The sequence below is a fragment of the Hemiscyllium ocellatum genome, chromosome 10 (assembly GCF_020745735.1).
Source record: "Hemiscyllium ocellatum isolate sHemOce1 chromosome 10, sHemOce1.pat.X.cur, whole genome shotgun sequence".
Lineage (NCBI taxonomy): Eukaryota > Metazoa > Chordata > Chondrichthyes > Orectolobiformes > Hemiscylliidae > Hemiscyllium > Hemiscyllium ocellatum.
The window spans coordinates 26,336,618-26,359,478 of record NC_083410.1 but is presented as its reverse complement, the minus strand read 5'-3'; the positions used below and the strand labels follow the sequence as shown (position 1 = coordinate 26,359,478).

General features: G+C 39.9%; 1 protein-coding gene across 1 annotated transcript in view; it reads left to right on the top strand.

The window, feature by feature from the left end:
* Positions 1-22,861, top strand: part of fh (fumarate hydratase) — a 40,760-nt gene that overhangs the window by 3,593 nt on the left and 14,306 nt on the right. Inside the window, exons 2-7 of the mRNA XM_060831352.1 lie at positions 7,584-7,718; positions 9,779-9,889; positions 12,309-12,485; positions 12,863-13,045; positions 19,058-19,223; positions 22,201-22,404. Coding sequence (XP_060687335.1) covers positions 7,584-7,718; positions 9,779-9,889; positions 12,309-12,485; positions 12,863-13,045; positions 19,058-19,223; positions 22,201-22,404 — 976 coding nt within the window. The remainder of the gene's footprint in view (positions 1-7,583; positions 7,719-9,778; positions 9,890-12,308; positions 12,486-12,862; positions 13,046-19,057; positions 19,224-22,200; positions 22,405-22,861) is intronic.

Below are 22,861 nucleotides of genomic sequence, written 5' to 3'. Positions count from 1 at the left end.
GTAAAAATTTCTTTGGAACAAACTTTTTACATACAATCGCTTTCTTTATAAATGAGGGCAGATAGCTTGTTTAGGACATGAGGCAGAAAGTTTGAATGATCAAGCTATGTGACTAGAAAGGCGACAAAGCAGAAATCTCTTCCCGTGGGAAGATGGAGTGACAGCAACAAAAGCTGGAGATTAGCAAGCTTGAAGCATTTATTTATATATGTGCGTGTGTGTTTGTGTGCAAATATATAGGAAGGAGTTCAGAACTGGAACAGATCCAAGATGTGTTACATGTGTTGCTACCACTGACCCCGTTAACAGAGATGAGAAACTGATGACAGTTTGTAAAATTAGTTCCAAAATCAATCTATCAGGCTTGCATTATTGTCAGCTAAATGCTCTTTTAACATGGTTAACTATTAGAAAAGGCCTTGAATGTTGCTTTTACCTTCAGGGTTATTGCAATACAAACTTTTGCAACATAGATTTCTCATTTTTATTGTCATTTTAACCTTGCAAAAAGTTGGAACTGTTGGTGGCGTACTTGATTAAGGATGCAACGATACCACTGTTTTCCTTTATGTAGAAACTTATTAAATGGATGATTTTGCTTGATTTTCTGTTCTGATGAATTGTAGAACCTGGAATATTGATTGTCTACTCTCCCTATGGATCAAGACCATCCTGGTGTATTTTTCAGAAATAGCTTTTGGTTTTATACATTTAAATTCAGAAGAATAAATTTCCAAAATAGACAGAAATGTCCTTTTGCAACTCCTGGAAAGTTCAGTATGTATTTTTTAAGATTTGCAAACAATACATCTTATGAGTAATTGAGAGAACCTGATAATGCTCTGGTGTTGGGGGAACTAATGGGGGGATTAAATACTTGACTTCATTCTTGCCAGCGCAGATGGATCTGTCCATGACACTGTCAGTTTGACTGTTTTTATGGAAACAAAGTCCCAGCTTTCATATTGAGGATACCCTCCCTTGTGTTGTGTGGCATTATCGCTGTGCTAAAGGGGATAGATTTTGAATAGATTACGTTTCTTAAGAATGGGCATCAATGAGGCATTGTGGGCCACCATCAGTAGGAGCAAAATTGTATTCAAAAGCAATTCACAACCTCAGGATCAAGCAGATTTCCCACTCTAGCATTATCATCAAGCCAGGGATCAATTCTGGGGTTGAACTGACGGTGGGGCTCGGGGCCTGGGCCCTCATCACCAACCCCTCCCCCAGGCCTCGGCCTTCACTACCCCTCCCCAGCAATTTACCTTCACTCCTGCCTTCCTTTCGCTACCACTCCTTCCCTATATCCTCCTTTACCATATCATCTCTATTCCCATTCTGTGTCCTCACTGCCCACTGCTAAATTCCATTTTAAAAGTGTCCCTGCATATGTGCAGTACAATTGTATGTGACATCACGTGTAGGCTTTATTTGTATATCTGGATTAAAATGCATGCATAGTTGCCCACAGTTGAGGATGTCAGTAAACACTGCCTGCCTTAAATACTTGTTTAATGTTTGAAGTTGTCTGCATAAGTTCGCTTATTAAAATGGCCTTCAGCTTTCCAAAGGCAGTCTTGCATTTTACAGTCCAAAATCCCTTTAGGTTTTTTTCTGCAGCAGGTCTGGCAAAGGTACAGCTTCTGTCCTGGAATTCAGGATGAACTTTCAGTAGAATGCACATGATTTCCTGTTTGGTTGTGGGAAAGGGGAATTGTGATGCTACTTCTGCCTATGCAGCCTAGCTAGGATCCTTGGCGCACTGTTTTCTAAATAGGTACGTTGGGCCTTAGCGAACATGCTTTTTGCAGGATTGATCACTGGGCAGCTCACCTTTCAGGAAGAGGGCTTCCAGTTGCTCTCAGTGCAATTCCCAACATGTTGCTGTACATGAGGTTATCTAAGTATACAATGCAATTAGCTAAGTTGCCACTGTCTAGTTCATCAACCTTTGAGAGCAATGCTGAGGCATTTTAGACTGAATGGCGTGACTTGACGTTGGCAAAATCCATCCAGAGTGATGAAGACTAAGATTTCCTTTTTGAATGCACTTGGGAAACATAGCACTCCTAAAGTAAATCTAGGTTGCTTTACCTAGTTTATCAATACAATCATCTAGCTATAAGGGTATCAGTTTGGAGTTGGCTCTGGTCATAACTTGCTGCTAGACTGTTAGTTGGTGCTCCTGCGTGCAGTTAATCTCCTCCTGAACCTGGACCAACTTGTCTAGGTCTAGCCAATAGGAATGTTACCTTATGGAAGAGATCTCTCCCACATCCACATTGTGTTAGGTTAGGGTGGTGCAGCCTGGCCTGTCTTTGAATTAGCTTTTAAATACAATGAGCCGTCAGTTATGTCAACTTTGTAACTAGGTGAGTGAACACTGATGTGTTCGTAAACTGGGTATTATAGCGTTCAGTGAAGGCTCCCTCATGTCTCCTTACAATTTATTCCTGCTGTTACCCCCATCCTCCAGGTTGGTTGCAATGGGGCAGATTTGCTCATCCCTTCTTTGGTAGTAGTATTGCTTTATCAGTTGACATGAAAGCAGATTTGATTTTTCTTCAATTCAGGGTCTTAAACAAATAATTCACCGTCCCAGGGTTCTTTGCAATTCTATACAGGTCACTGACACGTAGTCCTCTAGCTGAAATGTTCCAACCTTGACATGATTGTCTGCCACTTGTTTCATCATTGTTTAGGAGATTTTGAAGTGGTTTCAGACTACTTCACAGTTTCATCAGAGTTGCTTTCAGAACTCTGCTACCTAGTCGAACATGGAGACTCCTTCTGTTCCAATTAAAAGAAACTTCTCCTTGAGTGGTTGTGGAGGCCCTCACAGATAGTACCCATAAACTAATTCAAATGGAGTAACCCAGTGGACAGATTAGATGAATCCTTGGTGGCAAACAGAAGAAAATACTTTTCTCATTCATGGGTTTACTTGTGGTACTATATCCTGGTCATTGCTTTTATGGTCTGCTGATGCCTTTTTTAGAACCCTGTAACTGCATGGGTCACATGAGTTCTTGGACTATTTTGGACGTGATGTTTGAGCCCTGGGCAGACCATATCAGGTGAAGAATTAGGTCAGCACCATGCCTGCACCAGCTCATTAAATGAGCATCATTACCCAGTGCCAATCTTCTGCTTTTTCCTTGTCCTCTTGTGCATTGTTTTTATCCAAATGATCACTCAATACCCTCTTGACTGCCTCAATTGAACCTGCCTCCATTACACTCCTAGGCACTGAATTCCACATCCAATTACCCCCAATCTTTAGAATTGTACCCCCTAATTTATATTATCTTTTAGTGTTCTTCCTATCAAAATGCATCATCTCATGCTTCCCTGCATTGAAATGCCGATCCTCTTCAGGATCAACATCAAGGCTGCACTTAACATTGTGTGTGGCATTGAGGATCTTATCAAAATTCGAGACCTTGGGAATAACCAGGAGGATTCTTCACTGTTTGGAGTCAGACCTGGCACACAGGATAGTTGTGATTATTGAGGTCAGTCATTGTAGCTGTTGGATGTTACTGCAGAACTTCTTCAGGATAGTGTCCTGAGCTGATCCATCTTCAGCTGTTTCAGCAATAATCTTCCCAACATAGATCAGAAATGGGATGTTCATTGATGATTGCTCACTATTCAGTACCATTTGTAACTTTTCAAATAATGAAGAACTGCACGCCCAAATGCAGAAAGACCTGTACAATATCCAGACTTTAGACTGATGGATCACATTCTCAACACGAGTGACAGGCAGAGACCACCTCCAGCAGAAGGGCATGTAACTATCGCTCCTTGACATTCAATAGCATCACCATTACTGAATCCCCTGCTTATCGGCATTTTAGATATTATCAATGACCAGAAACTTTACTGGTCCAGCCGTTTAAACACAGTGGCTTCAAGATTAGTTCAGAGATTCTGAATGTAGATTTTCTCACTGAGTTGGGAGGTACATTTCCAGGCGTTTCGTCACCCTACTAGGTAACATCTTCAGTGGGCCTCAGGCGAAGCAGTGTACATGATTCCTGCTTTCTATTTATATGTCTGGGTTTCTTTGGGCTGGTGATGTCATTTCCTGTGGTGATGTCATTTTCTTCTTTTTCTCAGGGTGTGGTAGATGGGGTCTCACTCGATGTGTTTGTTGATAGAGTTCCAGTTGGAATACCATGCTTCTTGGAATTCTCATGCGTGTTTCTGTTTGGCTTGTCCTGAGATGGATGTGTTGTCCCAGTCAAAGTGGTGCCCTTCCTTATCTGTATGTAAGAATACTAGTGAGATAGGGTCATGTCGTTTTGGGGCTAGTTGGTGTTCATGTATCCTGGTGGCTAATATTTTGCCTGTTTGTCCAATATAGTGTTTGTTACAGTTCCTGCATGGTATTTTGTAAATGACATTAGTTTTGCTTGTCTGTATAGGGTCTTCCAAGTTCATTAGCTGCTGTTTTAATGTGTTGATGGGTTTGTGGGCTACCATGATGCCAAGGGGTCTGAGTAGTCTGGCAGTCATTTCCGAGATGTCTTTGATGTAGGGGAGAGTGGCTAGGGTTTCTTTACGTGTTTTGCCTGCTTGTTTAGGTTTGTTGCTGAGAAATCAGCAGACTGTGTTCATTGTGTACCCATTCTTTTTGAATACACACTATAGGTGATTTTCCTCTGCTCTGCATATTTCCTCTGTGCTGCAGTGTGTGTTGGCACATTGAAATAATGTTCTGATGCAACTTAGTTTGTGGATATTGGGATGATTGCTTCTGTCGTTCAATATTTGGTCTGTGTATGTTGTTTTCCTGTAGATGCTGGTTTGAAGTTCCCCATTGGCTGATTGCTCTACTGCGACATCTAGGAATGGCGGTTTGTTGTTGTTTTTCTCCTCTTTAGTGAATTTTATGCCAGTTAGGGTATTATTGATGGTCTTCAGGATTTCCTCTAATTTGTTTTGTTTAGTGATGACAAAGGTGTCATCCACATAGCGGTCCCAAAGCTTGGGTTGGATGGTTGGCATAGCTGTTTGTTAGAGTCTCTGCATTACTACGAACCCTGATATTGGAGATCTCATGGGTGTTCCGCTGGTTTGTCTGTAGATTTTTTTGTTGAATGTGGAGTGTTTGGTAAGGCATAGGTCCAGCAGTTTGACGATATTGTCCTTGCTGATGAAGTTAGTGGTGTTTGGTGTATGTGTCTTTGGTTCTTCTAATAGTGTAGTCGGTGTTTCCTTGGCCAGGTTGATGTTGATTGATATGTATAGGGCTGTTACATCAAAGGAGACCATTATTTCATCCTCTTCTATCTTCATGTCTTTGATGGTCTTCAGGAATTCTTGGGTGGAGTGCATGGAGTGATTGAGTCTTCTACTTAGTATTTTAGTCTTTGGTGTAGCTACTTGTAAGTTGGTGTTCCAGGTAGCGAGACTATGGGTCTTCTCAAAACTGGCTAAGTTCAGAGGCTATGAGTCCTGCTGAGTAACTCACCTCATGACTCCCCACAGTCTGTCCACCATCTGCAAGGTACAAGTTGGGATTGTGATGGAATACTTTCCATGATGATTGCAGCTCCAACAACACTAAAGAAGTTTGACACTACTCAGGGCAAAGCAGTCCTCACGTTCACACACATTCTCTCTCTCTGCCATTGCTACACAGTGACAGCAGCATGCACCATCCACAAGATGTACTGCTCAACCTGGCTCCTTAGGCAGCACTTTTCAAACCCATGATCACTACTTTGGAACATCATTACCTGCTTGTTGTTATCTGAACCGCTCACTATTGTGATTTAGAAACAAATCACTGTTCCTTCAGTGTCACTGGATCAGAATTCTGGAATTCCCTGCCTAACAGACATTATGGGTGGACTTACACCAAATGGCTTAAGAAGGCAGCTCACCAACACCTTCTCAATGGTAGCTCGGTTTGGATATTAAATGCTGATCTAGATGTAGGCCACACCTTATCAGATTTAAACAAAAACGACACTGCCCAATACTTTTCCAGTATTTCAGAATCAATTCGGGATCGCTTCATTTCTGTCAACCAGGCTATCAACCCTACATTAGAGCTGAATATTGATTTGGAAGCACACAGGTTCAATCTTGGAGGGGAAAAAAATTTGTAGTTGTCCATAATTATTAATTTTGGTCAACAAGTAAAGAGATTTCTTTTATGAATTATGATATGGGTTGAGTAACAGTGAGACAACACCCATGAGGATGTTTCTTTCCAGTACTACATAGTGAAAAGGTAGGCTCATTGAGGGTTTTTGCTCAGTACTTTCAGTCGCAGAGTAGGTTCAGTTTAGACTATCTCTTTAGAAATCAACCTGATAACATCAGTGTGTCACCGGTGACTGGAATATTTTAGGTGGGGGTTCAGTGGGGGTCAGATAACTCTGGTGCGTAGATTTCAGTACTCCTGCCCGGATGTTAAGTTCTATAGCTTCATAGCCATATGGAGCTAATTAAATTGGGGCTGTACTAGACACCAGAATTTTGTATATATTCATGTAGTGCAGTAGCATATTATTGTCTGACCTGTAGTCTGCATTCAGTTGTGCTAGAATTAATGCTTGACTATGGTTGAAACAAGATTGCAACACTCATGTTTGAAAATTACTTATTTACCATTTAATCGCAGGGCAGGGCAGAAATTGATCTGAGCCAGTTGCTCAACACTGCTGTTATCTGACCTTCTCGTTCTATGATGGGGGTGGGAGGGATGGTGGGGGCGAAGTTGGGGTTGGGGTTGTGCTGAGCCAGCATTCCTATACTTCTGCACTCATTTGTTTCAAGATAGTATTATTTGATCAAGAATAGCTGGTGCAAGTGTTGCCCTTAATCTAATACTGAAGCAGTTGAAAAAAAATGTATTAATCAATGGATTTTTAAAAACACTTAATTATATATTTTCTGATTTACAGTGCAACATTTCAATGTTTTATCACTGAAGAGTTCTAACTGATGCCTTAAAATGATTAATTTCAGATAATGATAAAGTGATGGAATAAAAAGCAAATTAAAGCCACTGCAAAATAACTACTGGCAGAAAATAATTGGGTTGGGGGGGGGTGTGTGGGGAGGGGAGGAGCAGGCACAATGGGGAATAATATTTAAAGATTTTGAGGACAGAGGGAATGGTAGAATTATTTTTTCCAAACACACAATATCAACTCAATGACAGTGCACACAGGCACATCTCTCTACTGGAATTTCCTTCCCAGTCCTTCTGGTTTATCCCTCTCTTGTTGGAGAGCCTGTCTTTCTGACCAAAGTTTTGATCTTTTTGTGACTTGGAGGAAGGAAACACATGGCTTTGGTGAAATACCTTGGAATATTTTTCTACATTAAAGATGCTAAATAGATATAACCTGTTGTTTGTTGGAGAGGAAAATCACTTTATCAGAACAGTCATTGTTTGCAATTGACAGAAGGTTTAAAGGGCCAATTAACTTTGATTTTCTATCATTTGTAAAGCTTAGATATGCTTAATCTTAAATAGTGTTTCAAAGTTAACTTGGAAATTATTATTATTATTAAGAAATTGAAATAATTAACATTTTGCTTCTCTTTCCCAGGAAAGCTCTGAAGTCTACAGAATCGAATATGATACCTTTGGTGAGCTAAAGGTGCCAAATGACAAATACTATGGAGCCCAGACAGTTAGATCAATGATGAACTTTAAAATCGGTGGGGTGTCTGAGCGGATGCCAGTAAGTTAATTAGCAAAATTGTAATTTTTCAAGAAAAAAACGGTCATTGGTTCTTAGATTTCTTGTCTCTTTTTTCTCTTCATTTCTGTCTGTCTCTATTTTCTCTCTCTCTTTTCCCCTCCTTTTCACCACCTCTTCCCTCCACTTCCATCCTCCCCACGTTCTTCCTCTTCATAGTGAATTTTATTTCTCTCTCTCTCTCTCACTCGCACGCGTACACACACACACACACACACACACACACACACACACACACACTTCTCCCCCCACCCCGCCAACTCCTTCCACTTTGTAGTGAATTTTACTTTATTTTCCAATTCACTTGCTGTAATGACCAAATGAGTGTATGCTTGCTTTGTTGTACGCCTCTGGACATGCAGTAATTGGCTAGGCTTCAAACTGATCTAAAGAATATAGAATAATAGCAGGAATCATCTTATTGCAGCTTCAGGCAAAAGTCTTAGAAATTGAAACTGATTCCTTTGTGAGGTTTTTCCAACTAAATTATGTGATTAAATGTGTTCTATTATTTTCTTTTTAAAAGATACTTGATTGTCTATCAATTTTATAACTGGTGTACCAGTGATAATGTGGCACTCAAATATGCACAAAATGTTTCTAGTTTTTATGGCTATAATGCAGGTGGATGGTCCACATTGAAATTAAATAGTGTAGGTTGAAAATAATTTGGTGTAATTTTTAAGAAAACGATTAATTGCAGTATTTTCAAGAGATCTCATAGAACAGTATCAGTGTGGCCCACATCCTGAGTGAGAAGGTTGTGAGTTCAAGACCCCTTTAAGGTTTGAGGACAAAAATCAAGGTTAACACTCAAGTGAAATATCAAGGCAATACATAGCTTAACATCTCATCTGAAATTAAGACCCTGTTTTCCCTATACAGGATTCCATGACACGATTTTGGAGAAGAGGAAAGGAGTTAGCTTCAGTACCATAGCCAAATTTAACCAGCAATCAATAGCTGATTATGTAGCTAGCTCAAACAAACAACAGTGTAGAAATGGGATGCCACGTCTTATGTGTTACAGCAGTTCCTACATTCCAGAGGGCATCATTAGCTGTAAAGCACTTTGGGTGTGTTCTGTGGTCATTAAAAGCCTAAAAAAAAGCGCTCTTTTCCCTGATGTGCTGAAGGTTGAACGGTGACCTTATATAAGTTGATAAAATCATGAGGGGCATGGATAGGGTAATAGCCAAGGGTAGGGGAGTCCAAAACTGAAGGGCATAGGTTTAAGGTGAGAGAGGAAAGGTACTTAAAAAAAAAAAGACCTGAGGGTAACTTTTTCATGCAGAGGATAGTGCATGTGTGGAATAAGCTGACAGAGGAAGTAGTGGAGGTGGGTAGAATTACAATATTTAAAAGGCGTATTATTAGGAAGAGTTTAGACGGGTTTGGGACAAATGCTGGCAGATGTGATTAGGTCAGATTGGGATGTCTGGCCGGCGAGGATGTGTTGGACCATGCTGTACAAGTGATAAATGACCAAAAGCATTTGAACCATACCATTGCAGGATGTATGTTGGTCAGGCCTTTTTTGAAGGAATTGGATTATTTTTGAGCTCATACAAACAATTTTAAGCTTTTATTCGGAAACCTCTCCTTTTTCTACTTTCTCACCTCAGTTCATATAAAATGTTTCAATTTCAGAAGCCTGAAAAAATTCTTGACTTTGCCATCAGTGAAATGCTAAAGATTTAATGATTATTTGAATCCAGTGAGCATGATTTTGTTCGGGACTCAGTAAGTTTATTGAGACTTCAGATCTTCCCCGTTGCAAAGCTACAAGTTGAAGGTTCCTCCATTCTGCAGTATTCAGCTCTTTCTGCATGTATTCCGGTCTGATTGCCCAATTGATTTATTGATAGGTTAACCACCACTAATGTAAAGTCAAAACTTGCGGAAAGTACATTTTTTAGTAAGCAAATCAATGTGTGCTTCACAGGCACTTTCTCTTGCATTAGTGAGTCAAGGAGAGAAAGGCGGTAGGGGTGAGAGAGAGAATGTTTGATGTTACTTCACCTTTTTATTTTGGTTCACAGATCCAAGTAATAAAAGCCTTTGGCATTCTGAAGCGAGGTGCTGCAGAAGTGAACGTAGAATATGGTTTGGATCCAAAAATTGCGGACAGCATTATAAAGGCAGCTGATGAGGTAGGAACAACCTGAGGGGTAAGGGTTTATAACTGACCTTATGGTACATTCCAAGGGGCAACAAGCCACAATCCAACACAGTTGAATTGACAAGCTGGGAGAAATGAAAAAGAATTGTAATTGAGATCGGAGTGAGAAGTGAAAACAGACATGCTAGCACAGGGACAGACCATGGTCAGTTGCAGTGGTAGGATGTGGGTGAACTGAAATGTCTATAGGGTTGCTTTGGAATTTTTGGAGCTCTGGGAAGCTTGTAGGGTGGCAAAACATTTTAAAATAAGAGTAAAAGGAAAACTTGCTCCTTTTCTAGCTGTTTACTTATCTTTACCAAAATGCTTGACATACTTAAACTGATAAACATTAAACATTGCCGTTAGCCAGATTAATTCAGTTTAAAGTTGTACAAAGAAGGTTACTTTAAATTATATTCTTGTAAAGTAGTAATGTGATTTTATGGGTACCAGGCATAATTTGGCTGAAGTTATTCTACCTTTAGCATGGGTAAATCCTGTCAGAACCCTACCTAATTATTGAAAGTAAATTTAGATGTTTTTATAATGAAACTCCTCTTTATGGAGGGTTGATATAACAACTTTTAATAGAACCACTGTCCTGGGAACTGATTTTAGAACATTTTAATATGGAAAAATTCAGTTGCGGGATGAGAGATGCGTGTGCATCTTTTCCATCTACATCTACGTCTATTCCACCCAATCCTCTCAACAGACTCCCATTGAATATCTAGAAGTACAATTTTCTTTGTACTGGGGAAAACCCTCATAGCGGTCTTAACTCATAATATTTCTTGTTAGGATAGAAATCTGTTCAAAGACATTATCCATCTGATTAAAGAGCCTCTATAGTTCAGTATGCTATTTATTTTATTACATTAACACTCATTTTACCAGCATGTCACAACATCATTTTGTGTCTCTTTTGCTCCAGAGTCACTCCAGTGACATCTGATGTGGAGAGGGACTTCTTACTTCCCAGACCGTCTTAAAAGTACAAGTTATTTGTTCTGTTCTGCTAACTCACTAACTGGTTTTCAGAAAATGACATGAAAAGATTGAGAATCAATTTGCAACGTTGAGATACAGACTATAAGTTGTTGTGGTGTCTTACTGGAGGCCAAGGATCTAATTCCATTTCTTTTAAAAATAACATGTATATACACTTTGATTTGCACTGCAACTACATTCAGAAGGATTCAGGTGTAGTGCAAATTGGTTACTTCTGTAATCCTGTTTTATCAAATTTTTGAATTTTTTTATTCACTCGTGGGATGCGGGTGTTGCTGGCTAAACCAACATTTATTGCCCATCTTTAATGCTGAAAGGGCAGTAAGAGTCAACTATATTGCTGTGGGTCTGGAGTCACATATAGGCCAGACCAGGTAAGATGACACCTTCCTTCCCTGAAACTCTTTAGTGAACCAGGTGGATTTTTCCAACAATTTACAAAGGTTCACAATCATTATTTGACTCTTAATTTCAGACTTTTTTAATTGTATGAAAATTCCACATCTGCCATAGTGGGATTTGAAGCCAGGTTGCCAGAACATTACTCAAGACTCTGGAATAATAGTCTAGGGATAATACTACTCGGCCATTGTAAGGAATTTAAGAATTTTCTTCCTTGAAAATAGTTTGTGGCTTTTGGATCTTTGGATTTATGTTTCACTGGAAATTAGCTATTAAGTATTCTGGAATGCAAACAAATGGAAAAAATTAATGCTTACCTCCACATCACTAGTCCAGATAATACAGGCTTAAAGATATGATATAACTTCCCTACTTTCTGCTGCATTGGTGGAGCACAACGCTGGCTAATTGTCTGCTTTTGTGTTGTAATTTAATGCAATCAGCTCCTTTTATCGGCCTGAACTCTTTTTAAAAAAAAATTCTTAACACTTGTTCACCTGTCTTGGAGAAGATAATGCTTGGCTCATGGTAGCACCATGACAGTGAATAATTGTGCTTTAAGAATCAAAAATAAATATTTGATTATAAATAGTTTTTTGTCTTGAAAATCTCTCTTAATTTTTTTCTTTCCCTTCAATTGGAAAGTTCTTAGCAGTAGTTGTAATACTGTATTATAGCCAGTGGACGGTGCTTTGTAGTTGTTCATCAGTTCTCTACAGTGCTGCCAAGTGGTCAAGTAAGTAACAATTGTCTTTATTTGTTGATTAAAGAAGTTTGTTAGCACCACAATGTATCATTATCAGATATAGCAAAATATAACTGTTACATTTAGGAATCCCAATGCCCTTGATTTGGGCAACATTCTGTGCTGTTTGCATTATGCTGTGCACACACATTGTTTTTGATTTTTCTTTGTCAGATAAATTAAATCAGGTGTTGCCTTGTCCACTTGGAACAAGGACCTGAATATGAGGTTTGTTATGTTTATTGTGCAGGTGCTTGCTGGGAAATTGGATGATCATTTTCCTCTGGTGATATGGCAAACTGGCTCTGGAACACAAACAAACATGAATGTGAATGAAGTGATCAGCAATAGGGCAATTCAGATTCTCGGCGGTAAACTGGGCAGCAAGGATCCTGTGCATCCCAATGATCACGTCAACAAAAGCCAGGTACTTGTCTAGAACTCATTTCAATGCCTTTGGAGTTTAAAGCTTATTTTTCCCCTGTCACAGTTCAAGGGAAGAGTGATGGGGATTTGCAATATAATACCTAGTCTGTCGAAACATTAGTTGTCATCTCATGCAATAGGAAATATGTTTCTCTTTATCTTGGGAGGGAGTTCATTCAGAAATGAAACTGTCTTAATGGGCTAGAAATTTCAATTTTGTTTGATTGTAGTTATTTCCAAATTGAAGTTGTTCACAAGGGACAAAGTGTAAACTATATTTTCACATAGCTTTATCATATTATTACAACATTTAACAAACCACATGTTTGGTGTTTAGTCAGTTTTTAACTGTTCTGCCCCTTCTTTCCTCATTGCCAGAGTTCCAATGATACTTTCCCCACTGCCATGCACATTGCTGCTGCGAAGGAGGTCCATGAAGTGCTGCTGCCTGGACTACAGAAGCTACACGATGCACTTGAGAAGAAGGCCAAGGAGTTTGCCGATATCATTAAAATTGGCCGGACTCATACACAAGATGCTGTGCCTCTTTCGTTAGGCCAGGTAGATTGAGAGAAAACCTGTTCAAAGTGGTATGAATTCTCACTGTTATGATAAAACATAGAGAGAGGTACAGTATGAAGATTTTGAGTCTGTCCCTTTTAGAAAAAAGATAAATTCTTATAAGGCCCGTTAGGTCAGCTTACTTCTGGGGAGAAAAACATATGTTTTTGGTGGGATTCTTCAATATGTTTGGCCAGTCCATGTGAACAGTTTTTTCTGTTTGATGCTCTTTGGACTGCACCACTCAAATCTGAGGCTCATAATGTGGGATGTAGTCGGAAAGAAGCTTCAGCCTGAATTGGCCCATCCACATACTGTGTCGCCGATCTGTCCATAAAGTTAAAGTCAATATTATTTTGTCGTTAATTCGCTAGGTGGGGAGTTGGTTAGTTCTGTTGGCTGCATCGCTATTTTGTGATGCAACATGATGCGAGCAGCACAGGTTCAGCTCTCACTCTGGCTGAGTTCATCATAAAGGTCATGTCTTCTCAACCTCTCCCCTTACTTAAGGTGTAGTTAACCTCATGTGTCTCTTTAATGATGGAGCAGCTCTCTGCAACTGTGACTGTAGTGTTGGTTTTCAGTTTTCTTTTAGATTAGATTAGATTACTCAGAGTGAAAATAGGCCCTTTGGCCCAACAAGTCCACACCGACCCTCCGAAGAGCAACCCACCCAGACCCATTCCCCTACATTTACCCCTTTACCTAATACTATGGGCAATTTAACATGGCCAATTCACCTGACCTGCACATCTTTGCTGAAATGACTGACCAGCTGCAAGGACTGACATGGTCCGAGACACTTTGTTGGAGGCGCAACAAAGTTATTTCATGTGTATTTTTATTTAGCCGGGATCCATTGTAAAGAAAGTCGAACCAGGTGTAAAATGGCTTGCTAATCTGCTGTTGCCTACTTTGTGCTTCCACTGAAGTTCAATTTCACTCCATTTCCTTCCACTGGTGTTTGAAATCTGGCATGAATTTATCAGGCATCTTCTATTTACTGTGTGCCTTTTCAGCTGAGTAAAATGGATCAAGATGCTTCACAAGAGCATTATAAAACACTTGGATGCAGAATCACATATTAGCAACCAAACATTTAGTCAAAGATTGATTTAAGGAGCAAGAGGAGGCAGGCAGTGAATTAGAATTTTAGGAACTGAGCACAAGAGCATCATCTCTGCAACGATTAACGTCCCAGATGCTCAAGAGTCCAGAATTGGACTTGGTGAGTTGCAGAGCTAGAAAAGGTTATACGTAGATGATTGAAGTAATGGATTTTAAAACAAAGAACCAAGGCTATGTAGATTAGCAAGCACAGGTGCCAGTTAGGATATGGGCAGCAGAGGTTTGAATGACCTCAGTTTTATTGACAGGAGAAGATGAATTATGGCTAAGGGTGCGTTGGAATAAGTGTGTCAAGAGGTAACAAAGACATGGATGAAGGCTTTGGCAACAGATAACCTGAGGCAGAGGAAGAGGTGGGTGTTATTACAGAGAAAAAATAGCGCAGTTTTAGTTATGGTGCATTTCAGAGTTATACATGATGTAAAGGCTGTAAACAATGTGCTTCAGTCTCGGATCATTACCAATGAAGTATGCAGTTAGTGACTAGTGAGCAGTTGCAGGAACCAAAGGCAGTGGTTTTGATCTCCCCAGTACAGAACAACCTCGGTTATCTGAATGTCAGTTATCCAAACTTTGGATTATCCAAACAAGATATTAAAGTCCCGTAAAAACATGATCAGTAATCCAAACAAAATACTCCCTGCCCGCTTCGTTCGGATAATTGAGGCTCTGTATTTGTTTGGAGACAATTTCATCTAAACCATGATTGGATGTTGAACAAACAGAAAGATTGTTTTACTCGCAGAAGTTAAGAAAGATGATGGTAAGGCATCATTGGGTATTTGTCAAGTTCCTATGAATATTCCTATGATGTCAGATGGAAAAGTTTTTGTCCCATGTGTACAGGAGGGTTTTCTGACACAGTATGTCAAAGGGCCGACAACAGGGGACGCCACAGTGGATCTGGTGCTTGGTAATGAACCAGGCCAGGTATTTGATTTAGTTATAGGTGAGCACTTTGGAGAGAATGACCATAATTCAGTTACATTTAGTTTAGCGATGGAAAAGGATAGGTACATGCCACAGGTCGAGAGTTATCGATGGGGCAAGGGCAATTATAATGCGATTAGGCAAGAATTAGGATGCATAGAATGGGGTAGCAAAATACAGGGGTTGCAGACAATGAAAATGTGGAGCTGGTTGAAGGAACAGATATTGCATGCCCTTGAAAGGTATGATCCTATCAGGCAGGGAGGAAATGATAAGGTAAGGGAACCGTGGTTTACTACAGAAATTGAATCTCTTGTTAAGCAGAAGAAGGAGGCTCATGTGTTGATGAGGCAAGATGGTTCAGCTGAGGCGAACAAGAGTTACAGATCAGCGAGGAAGGATTTAAAGAAATAGTTAAGAAGAGCAAGAGAGGACACGAGCAGTCTTCAACAAATGGAATAAAGGAGAACCCTAAAGCTTTCTATAGGTATGTGAGGCATAAAAGGATGGTTAGGGTAGGAATAGGGCCAGTCAAAGACAGGAGTGGGAAGTTGAATGTGGACCCGTTGGAATCGGAGAGGTGCTAAACAAACATTTCTCATTGGTTTCCCCTCAGGAAAAGGAGAATATTGTAGAGGAGAAGAATGAGGTACGAGATATTAGACTAGAAAGGATCCAGGTTAGTTACGAACAGGTGTTTTCAATTCTAGGAGGAGTGAAAGTAGACAAGTCTCCTGGGCCGGATGGGATTTATCCGAGGATTCTCTGAGAAGCTAGGGAGAAGATAACAGAGCCTTTGGCTTTGATATTTGAGTCGTCATTGTCTACAGGTTTAGTACCAGAGGACTGGAGGATTGCTAAATGGTGTGCCCTTGTTCAAGAAGGGCAGTAGAGATGACCCAGGTAATTATAGATCAGTAAGCCTTACTTCTGTTGTAGGAAAGGTTTTGGAAAGGATTGTAAGAGATAAGATTTATAATCATCTAGCGAGCAACAATTTGATTTCAGATAGTCAACATGGTTTCATCAAGGCAGCTCGTGTCTCACAAACCTCATTGAGCTTTTTGAGAAGGTGACCCAAGCATGTATATAAGAGTAGGGCAGTTGACATGGTATACATGGACTTTAATAAAGCTTCTGATAAGTTTCCACATGGTAGGCTGTTGGAGAAAATGCAGAGGCATGGGATTGCGGATGATTTAGCAGTTTGGATTAGAAACTGGCTTTCTGAAAGAAGGAACGAGTGGTGGTTGATGGAGAATATTCAGCCTGGAATCCGGTTACTAGTGATGTGCCACAAGGATCTGTTTTGGGACCACTGCTGTTTGTCATTTTTATAAATGACTTAGATGCAGGCAGAGGTGAATGGGTTAGTAAGTTTGCAGATGACACTAAAGCCGATGGATTAGTGGACAGTTTGGATGAATGTTACAGGTTGCAGGGGGACTTGGACAAACTGCAGAATTGGACTGAGAGGTGGAAAATAGAGTTCAATGCAGCCAAATATTTGTGATGCACTTTGGGAAGAATAACAGGAATGCAGAGTACTGGGTCAATGGAAAGATTCTTGGGAGTGTGGATGTGCAGAGGGATCTTGGAGTCCATGTACATAGATACCTGAAAGTTGCCATCTAGGTTGATAGTGCTGTTAAGAAGGCATACAGTGGGTTAGGTTTCATTGGTAGAGGGATTGAGTTCCGGAGCTGCATATCATGCTGCAACTATACAAAACGCTAGTGCAGCCACATTAGGAATATTGTGTACAGTTCTGGTCGACATATTTCGGGAAGCCTTTGGAAGATTGGAAAAGGTGCAGAGGAGATGTACCAGGATGTTACCTGGTCTGGGGGGAAGATTTTATGAGGAAAGGCTGAAAGATTTGGATCTGTTTTCATTGGAAAGAAGGCGGCTAAGTGGGGATTTGATAGAGACATACAAGATGATCAGAGGATGAGATAGGGTAGACAGTGAAAGTTTTTTCCTGGGATGATGACGTTCGCTTAGACGAGGGGGCATAACTACAAATTGAGGGGTGGTAGATTTAAGACAGATGTCAGAGGCAGGTTCTTTACACAGAGAATGGTAAGGGCATGGAATGCCCTACCTTCTAATGTAGTTAACTCAGCCACATTAGGGAGATTTAAACAATCCTTGGATAAGCACATGGATGGTGATGGGATAGTGTAGTGGGACGAGCTGAGAATAGTTCACTGGTCGGCACAACATGGAGGTCCAAAGGGCCTATTCTGCGCTGTATTGTTCTATGTTCTATGAAAACTATTCTTGTGTATTTCACATGGTGTTGCCGAAGGGCAATCTGTAGATGGGAAATGGGAAGAATAAAGGACTGATCTTGGGTGTCTACCAGAAATAACAGTGTGAGAGCAAACAAATACATTATTTCATGTGGTTAGATTGATTAGAATGTAATCAAGCTTAAGTGCATTCCCACCCAGTTGGATGACAGGAGAGACTTTGAGGAGGAGCAAGTTGTGGTCATCATGTCAAATGCTGCAGATGGATTAAAATGAATGAGGGGCATTGCCTATCAATGTCCCAGCCCTGTAGGGTGTCCTTTGTGACTTTGATAAAGGCAATTTCTATCTGGCAGGGGCAGAAGTCTGAATGGCAGGGGATTCAAATGTTGAGTCCATGAGGTTTGTTCGTACATTTGGGCGGTCTGGCTATTTCTTGTAGATGCTCATTATTGTTTGGACCTGCCTTGTCCCACTGACATTATTATTCTGATGCATCAATCTGGCACCCATCTCCTTATGTTGCTCGTGTTCCCATGGTGTTAAAGTTTGCTGTTTTCAATGGTGTTACTCATTGCTTATTGATGCATTGCTAAAAATAATCAACAAAGAAGGAAAGCGCACAACGGATGAAAACACACTTTGCTTTTCACCTTGTCAACAAATCAAAGGTTAAAGTACACAAATGTTGTGCAAATATGAGTATTGAGATCATATACCCAACAATAGTGCTTATTATTCATTTTCTATTTGCTAATCAAAAATGCAGTTATCCATACCATAATTCCCATTTAGCTGTGTGTAACTAGTGGCTAATTGATTGAAGAACACAATTAAAGTGAAAGTGGGGCTTAATTTCCATTCTGTAGCTATTAACCTGAAATTATTTGGTGCATCTGTCTACAGATTGGAGAGAAACTATTTGTTTTTTTCAATCATCTAAGGGATAATAATGCTGATGAATATTTACCCATTTAAGCACCCAGTTTCATTACCAAATAATCTCTCGTTAAATTTTATAAATGTCTGGTCTGAAGCTGCTTCTGCTGTGTTGTAGCATTGTGCATTAATGTAAAATTCAGCACAGTTTAATTGTTGTAGAAGTCTCTCTTCCCATTCCACCCTTCTGCCTCCAGAAACATTTTTTATTTACTCATGTGGGCATCTCTGACAATGCCAATATTTATTGCTCATTCCTAATTACCCAGTAGGCAGTTAAGAATCAACAAAATTGCAGTGGGAATAGAGTCACAGTTAGGCCAGACAAGATAAAGATGACAGGTTCCATCCTGAAAGGACACTAGTGACAATTGGCGATGGTTTCACTGTCATTATTAGACCCTTAATCTCAGAGTCTTGACTGAATTCAAATTCCACCATCTACCATGACAGGATTTGAACCCAGGTCCCCAGACTTGGAGTCAAAATGCTACTTTGTGGAAAATTGTGGCCAATTTTGGGTTGAGTCTCATGCCAAGAAATGGATTGAGATCACTCAAGTGAAAGAAAGCCATCATTCTCACCAGTCTCTGTGGACTTGAAACACCACTGTCAAGGTTATTTTGCTAAACTAGTCTTTAGAAAAAAAAAGTACTGTGACCATGGTGTCCTCCTGTGAAATAGTTTTTCAAATTGACTGAATTTTTTGCTTTAAAATATTGATTGAAATTCACTGTCTATTCTGTTTATTCATACTTAGGAGTTTAGTGGCTATGTACAGCAGATAAAATATAGTATGGAGCGGATAAAGGCTGCACTGCCAAGAATATATGAGTTAGCCGCTGGTGGGACTGCAGTGGGAACAGGATTGAACACAAGAATAGGGTTCGCGGAGAAGGTGGCTGCCAAAGTCTCAGAGCTCACAGGTCAGATACATCATTATGCACAGTAACCTATGCTGTAACCTTTCCTGATGATGCAATTCTATCTTACTGTTTTCCGTCATGCTCAGCAAAAATCTATTTGAAGCAAAAAGAAGGACTCTATGAGAATGATGAGCCACCTGTAGTTATCAAAGACTCTTAAGGAGAGTATTCAACCAAAAAGTAAACTGTACAAATAGCAGAAACTGGTGTTAGGTCAGAAGGTTGGAATTTTTTTAGATACCAGGAGTGGACAACCAAAAAAGAAATTAATGAGAGAGAAAATTGATTATAAAGTAAGTTATCGAGAAATATGAAAACAAAGAATAAGAACTTCTATGGTTATATGAAAAGAAAGAGGATAGCTAATTATAGGACCCTTGACACCTTGTTATCTTTGGAGTGTTTACAATGGGGAGGAAAGCTCTTGTAACAGTCTGTATCACCTGGAAAAGTCATGATTTGGAGGTACTGGTGTTGGACTGGGATGTACAAAGTTGAAAATCACACAACACCAGGTTATAGTCCAACAGGTTTATTTGGAGGCACTAGCATTTGGTGCGCTGCTGTTGAAGGAGCAGCACTCCGAAAGCTAGTGCTTCCAAATAAACCTGTTGGACTATAACCTGGTGTTGTGTGATTTTTAACTTTGTTCACCAGGAAAAAGTATTGAAACTAAAGGTAGGAATGTTGTCAGGACCCGATGCCTTGCACCCAAGGGTTCCAGCAGATTAGAAAACTGTGAATGTGATGCCCCTGTTCAAAAAAGGGAAGGAGACTGGAGACTATGGGTCAGTTAGCAGAATACATGTTGCAATAATTCTAGAGTCTTATATTAAGGAAGAAATAGCAGAGTATTTAGAAAGGTTTAGCACAATCCATTAGAGTCAACATGGTTACCATTTCACAAAACCATGTTTGGCAAATTTGCTAGAGTTACTTGAGAATATAACAAGCAACATGATAAAGGGGAACTAGTGTTTCTAGTGTATTTGTATTCTCAGAAGGCATTCAGCAAACTGCTTCGTAAAAGGCTATTGCACAAGAAAGGAACTAGTGGTATTTGGGAGTAATGTATTAGCCCGGACTGAAGATTGGTTAACACAACAAATGACAAAGGACTGGGATTAATTAGTCTTTTTCAGTTTGGAAAGACTTAACTGGTGGATTGCCACAAGAATTATGCCTACGGCCTCAATTATATGCTATCAATGTTAATGACTTGGAAGAGGGGCAGATTACAATGTGACCAAAATTGATAACAGTACAAAAATAGTGGGAAGTCATGTTGTGATGAGGACGTAAAGAATCTGCAAGGGGACAGAGAGAGGTTGAGTGAATGGACAAAAACTTGGCAGATTAAAGTTTCACATTGGAAAATGTGAGGTCATGCACTTTACTAGGAAGAATCATATTGCAGACTATTATTAAATTGAAGAGAGCCTCCAAAAAAAAGCGCACCACAGCAGATTCTAGATATTTTGTGCTTGTTACGCAAAAAGTTAGCATGCAGATGCAGCAAATAATTTAAGAAGGCAAATGGGCCTTTGACCTTTATGGCTGGGGATCTGAGTTTCAAACAAGGAGTGTTGGTGAGGTCACACTTGGAGGACTGATATACATTATTCAATATGCATTGATCATGTAGAATGAAGCCCTCATACAAGAGGTACACTAAATCAATCACCACCCAAAAGAGGGTTAAAAAAAAGATTAGTGCCTCTGAAAGCCCCAAGAATCCTGTATTGATTCCTGTATTTAATCAAGGACTTACAGGCACAGTAGGTTGTTCAAAAGAGATTGCTAGACTGATTCTCTGGATGAACACATGACTTATCAAGAATGGCTAAAAAAGTTTGGTCTTTATTCATGAAGGTTTAGAAGAGTGAGGGGTGATCTTATCAAAACATACAAGCATTTGAGGGGGCTGGTCATGGTAGATGCTGAGAAGATGTTCCCATGAGTGAGGTGATCTTGAGCTAGGGGGCTTACACAATAAGGAGACCCTCATTTTAAAACTGAGATGCTGAAGAATTTCTTCTTTGAAGTTAGTGAATGCCTAGAATTCTTTTCCCCAGAATTGTGGAGGTTAGACCACGGAAAGTATTTAAAGAGGAGGTAGATTTTTGAATATGAGGAACCTTGAAAGCTTTGGGCTGCCAGAACAGGGGAGTCCAGGCCATGGGAAGATTAATCATGATCTTGATGAATGGTAGAACAGGCCTCTCCTATTTCTTACATTCTTTTATTTGTAGACACATTGTGTGAGGCAAACAAATCTAACATTCACTGTTGAAAATAGCTGAAAAGAAACCACACAGATGAAAGTCTGAATTAAAAACACAAAAAGATGCATGGGGCTTTCAGAGGCATTAATTTCTTTTTTTTAACCCTCTTTTGGGTGGTGATTGATTTAGTGTACCTCTTGTATGAGGGCTCCATTCTACATTATCAATGCATATTGAATAATATATATCAACAATGTAGTTACCTGTGTTAGGTACATCCTGCCACAGCATTTTGTCTCATTTATTTTGAGGTAATAGTGATTAACAAAATTAGAAAAGTAGACTGAATTCTGACAAGTTAAACACTGAGCTTGTTATTAGGCATTTCCTTCTTGGGATATTCTAAGTATTTAATCGTTTTTTTTTGTCTTTGCTATTTTTCTGTTCCTTTTCTCCAGCTGTCCTGTGTTTAAAAATAACATCCCTGCACCTCTGGCTCACAGTGAAACAAAACCAATCTTGCTTTGATTAGTAAGAGGTAAATCTATGTTCAGTGGGATCAAGCTGTCAAATGATAGCAGGACCATCATTATCGTTTGTACGGTGAAATATTTGGGTTTTCTGAAGCTATGCTGGCAATAGGTGGTATTCAGTACACATCAGAATGTATGCTTATAGCCCAAGTGGCAGGTGGTAAACTAAGCTAGTGCAGACCAGTGACAGAAAATAAATTTGCCTTTGTTTTATTTCAGGTTTACCATTTGTGACTGCGCCTAATAAGTTTGAAGCTCTTGCTGCACATGATGCCTTGGTTGAGCTGAGTGGTGCCATGAACGTTGTTGCCTGCAGTTTGATGAAGGTGGCTAATGACATTCGTTTTCTGGGATCTGGACCTCGCTCGGGCTTGGGTGAACTTACCTTGCCTGAAAATGAGCCAGGAAGTAGCATCATGCCAGGTACTCCTACAATCTACAGAAAGCAAAATGACTTGTCTGTCTGAAGTGGCTATTTTGGTTATGTTGATGCCATGTTGTGTGGAATGCATGCATGACACTGAATCTGTAACTGGTTTAAACTTTATGTAACACATTTTTCAGTAACTCATTGGGAAGCAGCTGTCTGCCTATAGGACCAAACAAGCACCTACAGAAATCTTAGTTGAATCGAAGAATGTTTGTACTTCAAAACCTGTCAGAAGAATACTTTGACCACCTGAGGCACTGTTCACTGCAAAAACCCTGACATTCTAACAATATGACTGAAAATGTGTGCTCCAAAACTTGACACATACCAAGCCTAGCTGTTCCGGTACAGCTATAACATTGTTCGACATTGCTGTGTAAATACCATTGTCCAGATATGGTTTGTACACAGAGAATAGAGCAGACTCAACCCAGTCAATTATTACCCCAT